Source organism: Barbus barbus (assembly GCF_936440315.1).
Source record: "Barbus barbus genome assembly, chromosome: 26".
NCBI classification, from domain to species: domain Eukaryota; kingdom Metazoa; phylum Chordata; class Actinopteri; order Cypriniformes; family Cyprinidae; genus Barbus; species Barbus barbus.
Window position 1 is genome coordinate 15694890 of NC_136754.1, and position 11765 is coordinate 15706654.

At 34.8% G+C, this 11765-nt stretch overlaps 1 protein-coding gene and 1 pseudogene across 5 annotated transcripts; one reads left to right on the forward strand and one right to left on the reverse strand.

The window, feature by feature from the left end:
- Positions 1-3715: 3715 nt before the first annotated feature.
- On the reverse strand, positions 3716-5770 carry LOC306845626 (leucine-rich repeat-containing protein 42-like; annotated as a pseudogene). The gene is made up of 7 exons (XR_013786007.1): positions 5689-5770; positions 5488-5619; positions 5246-5362; positions 4544-4629; positions 4353-4467; positions 4167-4245; positions 3716-4084 (listed from the first exon to the last, which is right to left on the reverse strand). The product of XR_013786007.1 is annotated as a leucine-rich repeat-containing protein 42-like (transcript).
- A 1841-nt stretch (positions 5771-7611) lies between these two features.
- On the forward strand, positions 7612-11650 carry LOC306846711 (protein YIPF1-like). Of its 4 annotated transcripts, none has more exons than XM_079380286.1 (10): positions 7612-7711; positions 7876-7928; positions 8292-8341; positions 8477-8616; positions 8710-8790; positions 8937-9024; positions 9111-9227; positions 9305-9471; positions 9637-9819; positions 10670-11650. In XM_079380286.1, exons 3-10 carry the CDS (start codon positions 8308-8310, stop codon positions 10751-10753), a joined length of 894 nt encoding a protein of 297 aa, XP_079236412.1. In that variant the 5' UTR covers positions 7612-7711; positions 7876-7928; positions 8292-8307; the 3' UTR covers positions 10754-11650. The 4 variants fall into 4 exon arrangements, with proteins under 4 accessions (XP_079236412.1, XP_079236415.1, XP_079236413.1 ...); XM_079380289.1 differs by having other exon boundaries at positions 7643-7765; positions 7876-8144; XM_079380287.1 differs by having other exon boundaries at positions 7645-7711; positions 7876-8144.
- Positions 11651-11765: the final 115 nt, after the last annotated feature.

Genomic DNA, 11765 nt, shown 5'->3' on the forward strand with positions numbered 1-11765 from the left:
ATTTTAACATAGTTGCTACTTGTGCATGCAGTTGATCAGACGTTTCTAGCCATGCAGCATTTCTCTCTGAATTTATGACAGTTGTACCTTTTATGGTTATTAGAACATTAAAACATTACAATCTAAAATGGCTCTTTAAAGCATAAAAACACAATCAAAAGTTAAAATCACTGAATTAAAAATGTAAATTTATAATAGAAATCATAGTACATTTTAACTGATAAGAGGAACACACATTTAACTCATTTGAGCTAGTGATTAACAGTTGCTGCTATCATAAAAATACATTTATATGTAGTAAAATTCTATGTGTCACATTTAATGTCCAACAACAAATATTTTAGCAGAATGTATATTTTATTCAGAATCCTTGCGCTAGTATTCTATTCTGCTCCGTCTGTGTAGCGCGCATGCGCGCCGCAGCGCTCGTTCTCTCGCATAAGCCTCGCCCACTCCTGACAGCTAAATGGAAATATTTGCATGGCTTTCTGACATTTACAGATGTAAAAAATATACCTGTGACGTATCAGTTATGCACTGAGGAAAACACAATGTTTCAAATGCGTTAAACAGCACAAATATTCGCTGTTTGCTATGGTGGATCGATTTGATCCATGATCGACATTAAGGGCTGCTTCAGAATAAGCGTGTACGTCACATTATCCTGACTCACTGAACCTGGATAGCATTAGTCAGATTGCGTGAACTTGAATTGTCGTTTATGGAACCGCTTTAGTCCCGATTGATTTGTTAGGTTATTTCAAGTCAGGTTTTGGACTTTAATGCCCGCTTTTCTTAGCGTCTTTTATGGAATAGCCCCCTGATGGTACCTTTGTGTTTTTTTTTCTGTAATTCAGCGGCAAGTTGTCAGTTATTCCTTCCTTGTATTATTATTATTATTATCATTAAAGGGCTATTATAGTTGCTCATTTAAGCCATTAGTAATTGCACGTTTATATTCAATTAATTAAACTGTTAAACTGTACTATATTAAAACAATGAGCCTTTTATAGGCTATTAGCATAAAGCCTGCTGGCTAATGGAATGACAATGTATGTTTAGGGAAAAATAGCTAGAACACATTTTATTTAGGCCTACTTATTACTAAACTGTTTTCTGAGTCAGTATCGTCTACAAACATGAAGTTGACAATGCTAATTCGCCATTTTTTTTTTTATAAGTAGCCTATAAATATCGTCTAATTACTATTTACACTTATTGCAAATATCTGCTACTTCTACAGCATGTATAAAATGGCTATTTTCACTTAGTGTAAACAGCAAATCTCTAAAAATGCTAGTGTTGTTACTTACTGGGGCTAGTGCCATCTAGTGGTCGCTGATGTTCTTAGGCTCAGCAGCGTGTGGATCGCGAGCTGTGTGTGTGTGGATTGGGCAAGGCTAAACGGGCGGAACAAAAGTCTCAAAATTAAATGAATCAAATAGAATCGATTTAGAAGAGATGTGAATGAATGCACGTGCGTCGCCTGATCCACAAATGCACATTTTAATCGCTGCATGCACAAATTATGATAGTTTAATACAAACTATAACATTTGTATTAAAAAATAAGTCTCTATTTGTACAAAATGCTGCACATTGATGTAATTCTTAACTCTGCAGACACTGGCTGAAAAGCATTTGTTTCAGTGTAGTGATGCACATTTGCGAATTTTTCAAATCGTGTACATGTTAATGAATTGCACTGGGCTTTGTTCATTGGTAGTTGTGTGGGTGGGCGTCGTGAAATGCTGCAAACTGCGAAAATGAAGTCTCAAAATCCAAATGAACCGAACAAGATTAATGCAAACGAGATGTCAATAAATGCACGTGTGTCACCTGATCCACACATGCACGGATTACTTTTTGCATGAGCAATTTATGATATATTAATGCAGATCACAACATTTTTATGCTCAAACATGTCTGTATTTGTTAAAATCGCTGCACAATCATTTAATCCTGAATTCCACAGACTGAAATTGAAAGACATTTGTTCGTGGTTAGTAAGATACATGCATAAAATCTATGCAGTACATGGAGAATTGTGCATGCATCTATTAATAATTTTTAGTCTAATATCATCCCATATTTTTTGAAGTAAATACTTTAGATGTGAAGCCCAACAGGTTACATATGTCTTTAACAAGAGTTAATTGAATTAGGTATATTGTTGTATATTCTGTATTGTTTGAGAACATTTTTTTTTCAAGCAGAGACAGTGATATACCAATATTAGAGAGAACTGAAACCAAAAAGGAAGGTAAGATGTACTTCTCTAACTGAGAGTTCCTTTCTCTTTCTGGACAGAAACAATCAGTGAATGTATCAAAAATATACTTTTAAATGTTATTATAAATGTGGTTACATACGACATCACACGTTTGCAGTCAGCATTTTTCCCCCCTGAAATTAATGCATTTATTCAGCAAAGATGCATTGTACCCTATTGATATTGATATATCTTACTACTATTGATGAAATATATTATTTATCATGTATTAAACATTTGAAGAAGTTACTCTGCATGTTTGTGTAAGCTATTCTGCAATGTACAGTTTGAGAGCAAGGTGCATTTTGAGGGCCTCAACTAAATAACTAGGCCTTATGGCCTACGTGACTGTATTTATGAATATAGAATACAGAAGGAAGGACCGGAGATGGGGAATGATACAGAAATAGATAATGGTGAAAACTCATTAAAATCCTGACAGCTCATTAAAAGCTTAAAATGGTATGGCTCTGCAACCTTGGGCACCCAGAAAGAGGTGGATAAGAGAAGAATTTTTTTGAAAAACAGGTAGTTTTCTATAATGAAAACAAGGGTTAGGAAAACTAGTAAACAATTGTGGAAAGTACTGGGAATGCCATATCAAAGAAAGGTCTGGATGCTCATTGGACAGTGACCGATAAGAAAATTGTACAAAGATGGTCACCTTGCAAAAAATTTGCAAGAAAATTTTCTCCATAACACTATCAGTACTGTTACTGTATATCCCGCAGTCTGTGTCAGGAAGGCAGGCAGCACTGCTTTGACTGATCTGATGAAAACATCTGCATCAGAGGCTACAAATACCACGATTTCTGAAAATGAAGCAATATATTAAAATAGATTATGGCAGTGATATAAATGCCCCTTTAATGAGTCACATCTTTTTAAAAGTAAGGAAATTTTTTTTGAGAAATACTGGATTTTCAGATGTTTTGTACCACTTTTGATGTACTGATATTGCTGACATGTGTTCACACTACCGTTTGTCCTATTTTGTAACATATTTGTTCTCTTAAGGCCCAGATTTTTGCCCCAATTTGCAGTCTGGGTGAATCACTGCTAGTTGCCTATTGAGTCAGAGCCAGTGTTCAGATTTTACCTGACTTCTTTCACAGAAATGTTCATATTGTATGAAAGGCACAAACTCAGCTTCAGACTATGATTCCATCCAGTCAGAGGATGGTTTTTGAGATTTTGAGCCAATTTTAGAACATGTATTGTTTTAATTTGTCATGTCTCCTTGCACCGAGGCATGTGTTTCTGCATTTTTTTTTTGCGTCCACAATAACTTGAAAGTCTGGTAGTGAAGTGTGTGATCCTCAGTCATTTAATGTCATTTCTGTAACTGTTTTGGTATGTTTTAAAATCTGTTCCAGTCTTAATGATTTTGTATAAGCATGCTCATGTTTGGCAGCCAGTGTATCGTATTACGAAACAAAAGACTAGTGCACAAAAATAAGCTGTTTTTAATTGTGAAGAATACAAACTAAAAGCATTTAAGTGTCTTGTTCCTCACAGAGGAATGCGTTGCAAAGATGTCACATGTCTGTGTCCACTCAATAACTATTTAACAGATATAAGTCCTCTTCAGACAGAGGAGCTGAACTTTGGTCTTCCTCTGATAATAGTCTCCTCTTCTTGCCCTTCTGAACAGCTGCCACTGTTGATGAAAGTGTGTTGTGTTCTGCTGTTGAACTCGTGCCACAGAAATCAACCTTATAAAAGTGAATCGGCACAACTTTGTCTTTCTTTGTGGTGTCACTCATCCCAGACCAGGAGTTTAATGTCTCTCGGACAAACTTTTCTCTTCCATCTAAAGAACAAAATTCAGATTAATAGTAATAGTAGTAATTTAATATTTTGTGATAAAGTGAACATAAAATGAATAAACTCACAGAAACGGACAGCATTTGTTCTTGATTTGTAGTCTTTCTTTGGTACTTCAGAAGCTGTAATTTCCCATTGGTTTATTACCTGATTAAAATTTGAATAGTGAGAGATTTTTATACAGAGATGCCTCATTATAAAACATTCATAATTACCTATATCCATCATGGATACCATAAAACCTTCTCTGTTACCTGTTCAGCCCAGACTTCTGTTTTACAATCAGAGTGTCCAAACTCCTTCAAAGAGGTGTTTCTGAGAAGACATTATCATATTCTTTCTGAAGAATCCTTTCAAAGACACATTCACCTAAAAGAGCTTTATAATATTATTCAAGACCTCCATAAAAACGTACTCATTGATGTTAACTTTTTAATTGTGTTACCGTCACATTTGTCCCAGATATGTCCAGTTTCTGTAGCGTTTTAAAGCATGTTAGATATCCAAGACCTTTCTCAGTAATGGGATTCTCTGTTAAAAATAATTGAAATGGCAAGAGTATAAATTACCATAAACATTACAGTTATGTATAAAAAGCAACTGAACGTATTTATGTAATGAGATTCAAACGCTGTTTTTTTTTTACTTTGTTTTCCATGCTCACCAAGGCTGCATTTATTAAAATACAGTAAAAAAATAATATTATAAAATATTATTACAATTTACAATAACTGTCTTCCATTTGAATATATTTTCAAATTTATTCATCCATTCCTGTAATGGCAAAGTTGAATTTTCAGCAGTCATTACTTCAGGTCTCAGTGATGATCCTTTAGAAATCATTATAATATGCTGATTTGCTGCTCAAGAAACCCTTTTTTTTATTATTATCAATGTTAAAAACAGTTGTGTTGCTTTATATTCTAGGGAAAACCATCATTTTTTTCAGGATTCTTTGATAAATAGAAAGTTAAAAAACAGCATGTTTGAAATAGAAATCTTTTGAAACATTATAAATGACTGTAAAGACATTATACATGTCTTTGTCACTTTTGTTTTAATGCACCCTTCCTGAATAAAAATGATTTATACTGACCTCAAACTTTTGAATAGTAGTTTATCTGACTATACAAACCCATAAACTTACCAGAGACTTCCAAAAGCTCTAGGTTTTCTAGACCTTTCTTCATCACCCTCACTGGCGTGGTCAGTCTCTGCAGTCCTGCGTCAGAAAGGCAGTTTGCACCTATGAAGTTTCACAAGACTACAAAAAAAAAAGGAAAATGTTCAGAGGAGAAAGTTGTACACTCAATAAACCTTCTGAAATGTTCATTTGATTTATGCAATTATGCCAATGAATGAGACAATGAAGTTTCCAACTTGCCATACCTAGCCAGGGCTTCGGATGTTATGTACTTAAAAACCTCATGGTTGTCACCTAATCTACATCCATAGAGGTCCAGGCACTCCAGACTCTGAAACGGTCTTATCTCTTCCAACCTTTCAGATATCAAAAGATTCCTGAAAAGACAATAACACTGATGTAAATGCTCTGGTTTCTAAATTATGCCGGGTATAAAGCCTACCTACCATTTCAGATGTCTGCTTACGCAGACAGCCATGAGACTGTCACTGTAGGTGCGTTCGACTTCATGCAGCACTTAGCAGACCGATCGGCGACTGACTTGAAGCAGTGCATGCCGGTTAGAAATTTAGTCCGACTTGAACCGGCGCCGACCACACGTCACTGTCACGTGTGGCATCAAAGTACCGCGATATCGTTTCGAGAGCAGCCGGCTGACTCAGCCGGCGCAATTTCTCCAGAGCGACTGCGGGAGCGCTGATGACGACACAGCTGTTTCACGATTGGCCAAATTCACCACATGACAACAACGACGTGTATTTCGGGTTTATTCTGACAACTTCAGTCCCACTAATGCTCATATACGGACTTTCAAAAAAATATAAATAAATTAACTTTTCATGTCATCTTCATCTCGTAAATCATGTTTATTAAAAGATTACAATTATTTTTACTGCAATCATTTTTTTGTTAATTCGTTTATATAGGTTTTGTGCATAGGTTTATTTTGGACCTTTTTCATACAGACCCTTTACAGTATTAAGCTGCATAACCTATTTAGATAATCATTTTTTTATGGAATAAATCAAATGTCAATCTTACAGACTTTTAATATAATGTGGTCATCATGGATTCTGATTGATACTAATTGTCTAGTTGCTGGGTTCATCCATCTTCACTTGTGATTACTGCCAACAACTCTGGCTGGATGTCAACTTAATACAACATTCAGATCACTTTCATAAGCTGGTATAAATCATAATAGAAAGGCAAATAAATTGGGCTTATCCGTAGGCCTGTTCATGGTGTTCATGTATGAATGTTCATGGTGTTTTGTCTTACTAAAATGTGCTTACCTAACTGGAGAAATAGTAAAATAAGTAAACAAATATGTAACATCCTAATTCTTTTATCTGTAATGAAAATCACATTTAGTACTTACAATTATTTTCTTCATAGATTATTTTTATTAAGTTGCAGTAGCAAAAACACACATAATGAATCATACTGCACAAGTCAAATTTTCAATATGTTCTGTTTATTTACTTAAAACTTGTTTCAGTCGTGATGACACCCTTTCAAACATCTTAAATACATACATCTTAAAGGTTTATTAAAACATAAACCAACATAGTAATAAAAAAAGAATCACTTCTAATGAAAATTGTTAAGTGTAATTGCATTGATTGGTTAGTATTAGAAATAACGAGTCACACTGGTGTTGGGTATGGTCCCATGTCCCTTTGGATATATAAAAACAATACTTATTACATTGAACCTTTACTCACTTTCGTTGCTCATTGTGCTCAATTTCATACATTTCTATAGCTTCCAGTTCGTCTGCAATAAAGCAAGCAAACGCCACGTGATCTGCCATGACTGAGGTAGATGCAGCAAACTACCAGAGCCCCGAAGTGTCCGACTTGACGACTCCGTTTTCAACTCCGCCCCTGACTGCAAGCGGCTACTCTCGTTGACCACCGTCTGTAGCCATGCTTCAAGTCGAACGCACCTTGTAACACTCCTCCTATCGAGTTTCACGTGCATTCCAATATAAAAGTCTTTATTGAACACTTTAACTAAAATGCATTTAAACGCCCGTATACTTCGCAGATTAACTTCAGTATAAAAAAACACGTTTAAAACTTTTACCTATGCTATAGCTCTGATGTATTTATTTATTTATTTTTTATTTATTTCACCATATTTGTTACTTTAATTGTTTTGTTTGTTTTTTCGTGTTTTAAATTGGTCTCTGTGTTTTTATTATTGCATTATAATATTTTATTTATTTACTTTCTAAATAATAATATAATATAATTCTAATAATAAAATGTAATTCTAATATTTAATTTTTTTCACCACAAGTTGCAAAACACCAGGTGAAAAATTATTTGAATGGTTTAAGATTAGATTTATGGACACGCAAAGACTTTTAATTTGCTTCGCATCACTATCACTGCTCATTTCCGTGTTTCGCACCTTCAAAACAAAGTTTAAAATCCTGAAACAGTCAAGAAGCTTTTACTGGTGAGTTGATTACCATGACGAAAACATTAGAGGTCTTATTTTTCTATAAAAAAGGTGATGTAAAATCATTTGAGTGAATGCATATTCATAAAAAAAATTTGTTACGTTGTAACTGCATTTTTCAGTTTGATGTATAATATCCGCATACGTCTGAATGTCAACAGGTTGTACAGTGTCACTCCTGCTATACATGTGTTCAGACACTTCAGTTACAGTGGTAGGTCAGCTATGCATTGTAAAACTTAATGCTTAAAAAGTATATTTCACCCTAAAACTTTTGTCATCACTCGATCAACCATTACGTTCTTCTGTGGAACTTACGAGAATGTTAGGACAGCCTCATTCTTCACATTCATTGAATGGGAAGAAGATGCAGTGAATCTGTCAGTCCCTCACACTCTGCCTAATATATCTTTGTGTTCCACACAAGAAAGTAAGTCATACCGATTTTTGGAACAACAAGAGAGTGGGTTATTAATTTTAATATTGGATGAACTATACCTTTAACACTCTACAATATTAATAGCATTAACTAAAGCTTGTCTGCTGATCTGTCTTCTATTGATGCCTTCATTCACAGAGCACATAGATCTGTGATGGCCAGTACTGATTTTCATTTGCAGTTTCAAGGTGAGTCACTTGAAAAAAACTTATTTGAAAGGAAAACAGTTCCTTTTATTAATAAAAAAGCTCATGGAATCTGCTTATTGGTCTTGGATAAAAATATAATTTCTAGTATATATAATAGTTTCTATATTGTGCTAGAATTTGAAGATGAGCAAGGATTCACAGAATATAATCAAGGTGCCACAACAGTGACCATCGATGACCCCATCAAATCTAGAAATCAACGAAAAGCTACTGGAACGGCTTTTGAAGAAGAGGACAATGATGACAAAACTGAGGTCCGTGGGACATGATCTCTGGTTAATCCGAGATCTTCATTTCTTCAAAAGGAGCATTGATTCAAATGACATACATGTTTCTTTGTCAAACAGCTTCAGTCAGGTCAAAGAAAAAGTGCACCCTTCTGGACGTTTGAGTACTACCGAACATTATTTGATGTGGACAGTCATCAGGTCAGCCATCTTTACTATAGGATTCTGCCCTCACACTACAGTGATTATCACTTCAAAGAGTTAAAAAGCGTTCATTGCATATTTCATTTTTTTTTTCTAATTCTTTTTAAATATGAAATATGAATTGCTGCTGTTTTCATTTATAGGTAAAGAACAGAATAATTGGTTCAATTCTGCCTTGGCCTGGGAAAAACTTTGTTGAGGTCTATTTACGGAGCAACCCAGACCTGTATGGTAAGCTAAATTAAACTAAAATTGTTTAGAGCAAACAGAAAGACTTTTGTAAGAAGTCAAAATAAATATGTTGTTTACTTTTGTAGGACCTTTCTGGATCTGTGCAACTCTTGTTTTTGCCATCGCTGTTAGTGGAAACATCTCCAGTTTTCTTGTGAACCAGGGTCAGCCAAAGTTCAGATATGTGCCAGACTTCAGCAAAGGTTAGAGATAACCCAAACAAAATAGACCCTCTAGCCTCACCCTAAAAATGACACTGGTTCTTTTGACTGTTTTCCAGTAACTATGGCTGCCACAGCAATCTACAGTTATGCAGGGTTAGTGCCTTTAGCTCTGTGGGGTTTTCTCACCTGGCGAAATAGGAAGATCACAAGCCTGGTGTCCTACTCCTTCTTGCAGATAGTCTGTGTCTATGGTTACTCGCTCTCCATCTACATCCCTGCTGTGGTGAGTCTTACAGTCACAATATACACATGATGAATATAACATGCATTATTCTGTGCATAATTACCACATCTGGGTGTGATAAACACATTTGCTAGCATTCTGTATTATTATTATTTTGCAGTTACAGTTTATTTACTTGTTTGTGTGCATTTGTGTGAAAAACAGATATTGTGGATAATACCAAGTGAAGGGTTGAGGTGGTGCTCCATCGTGGTAGCGTTGTGTCTCTCAGGATCTGTGCTGGTAATGACATTCTGGCCAGCCATCAGGGACGATAAACCAAGGATTACCATTGCGATTATATCCACAATCATAATTCTTCACGTCCTGCTTGCAGTTGGCTGCAAGGTATGTTTTTAAGAATCTTTATACATTGGAAATGAATGTGATTCACATGATCTATTATGAACAAAATACACAAAACATATTCAGGATGCACAATATATTGGTCCATATTTGTTACTGAATTAATTCATCAATATCAGTCCATATTTGATATATCAGCCAATATTGAATATTTAATTGTGCATGTTTATTTTTCCTTATATTTGCATTTAAATTCGCTTTGTTGGAACCTAATGCACACTTAATTTTTTTTTTACTAACAATATAATAACTGTTAAATCTTAAGGTCTTTATCAAATCTTAAAATGAATATCTATTTTGTTTTATACTGTACATTTATAATGTTGTAATGCTTAAATTGACTGGTAGCATGTAAAATTATTTGTTTTAGTTTGTAGTGTTTTATATTACAAACTAATTTATTATAGTATAAACTTTTAACATAATTTCTGGATTATAATATCATTGCATCCTAATATGTTTGCATATAATTATGCACTCGTTAAAACAATACATGCAAAACATATTAGATGAAACTTTGTCTGAAATACATATTTTTTGCATCTGTTGCAAAAATGCTAGAGACGTTATAGCTAAAGTTGTGTAGCTGTACTAGCAACTCAAGGATCAAACAGGTTGGTGTCAAATGTGTTTCCCCAGTGGAAGGGTGTGTTCTTGGAAACACTAGCAATAGTCAATGACTGGCTTGGATGCATGCCAGTTTGTGAGCAGAACCATGTCCTTATGGCTATCATGTGCTGTCAATTACATTCATTTAATTAGGGAGTGCAGTGTTTAGGGGACAAAAGTGCTGTCAGAGTCTGAAAGATTTGTGCCCTCTCTCTTTTTTCAGGCGTGTTTCTTCAGTACATATGAGATGGATCCATCAAAGCCATTGACAGCAACCATCACTTCATTACCAGCAAAGACAAAGTGAATTAAAGCCTTGGTTAAATACAGGACTTCAGTGAGGTGGCACTCTCTCATGTGCTTTTTAATAATGATGAAATGGCATAGAAATGCCAGCACTTTTAGATGAACCGAGTGTCATTTGATTGTAGCTGCTGATGGGAAAATAAGACATTTGCATTTGATGAGATGTTAACATGAGACAAGACTTCCTGTACATAACCTGTGCTCCTCGAGAGACTGTTATTCTTCTGTAATTGCAGCTTCTCCTCTTCCCTTATTAGAGAGAATCGGGTATCTTGATAATGAGATTGTGGGGTATCTGGATTTCTTCATCTTAGAGTCTGTGAAGGTAAAGCCTTCATTTTTGTATGTTTATGTTTGTAGGTGAGCAGCGAAACCTGGAGATAATAATCTACAACATGTTTGATGTTTTCTGATTTGAGGTTCAGACACATGTTACTGTTACAAAGTAGAGGACATGTATATACTGTGTAGCTGTGGTTTAAATATTTATGTGATAATTGAGCTTGAGATGCTTTTCAAAGGGTCACTCTCCAGTTTCTACCACTTTGGAACGTGTACATGTATTTAAAATGTTTTAACACTTTATAAAACTACAGGTCTAGCAGAAAAAGGGATGGGGAAATATGAGTTGAATTGCACATATACACAGAAACTGATTACATATTTGAATAAAATTGGAAATCAAAGCTAGAGTTATAAATATTTTACAGATGTTCAGTTCTCTGTGATTGATTGGTTTATTTATTTTTTGCTATTATTTTTACACTATATTTTTGAGAGATTTGTAACAAGATCTATGCCTTTTCCTTAAACATGATACTAGCCCAGAACATAAAATGCCTAGAACAATTAACTGTATTCCAAGACGTCACATTGTAATAAATATTTAGCAGCTTTTCCCCCATTTAAAATTACATGCACACAAATACAGACCAAAACGGCAAGCATATGCTGAGCGTATAAAGTTTTTTTTTTTTTTTTTTTCATTTATAAAGTCTCAATGATTGATGATG

Excerpts from the sequence above, each read along its gene's own strand:
- LOC306846711 (XM_079380286.1), top strand. The coding sequence starts at position 8,308 with ATGGCCAGTACTGATTTTCATTTGCAGTTTCAAG. Across the intron at positions 8,791-8,936 it reads TTGATGTGGACAGTCATCAG|GTAAAGAACAGAATAATTGG; the intron begins GTCAGCCATCTT and ends TTTCATTTATAG. Across the intron at positions 9,820-10,669 it reads TGCTTGCAGTTGGCTGCAAG|GCGTGTTTCTTCAGTACATA; the intron begins GTATGTTTTTAA and ends CTCTTTTTTCAG.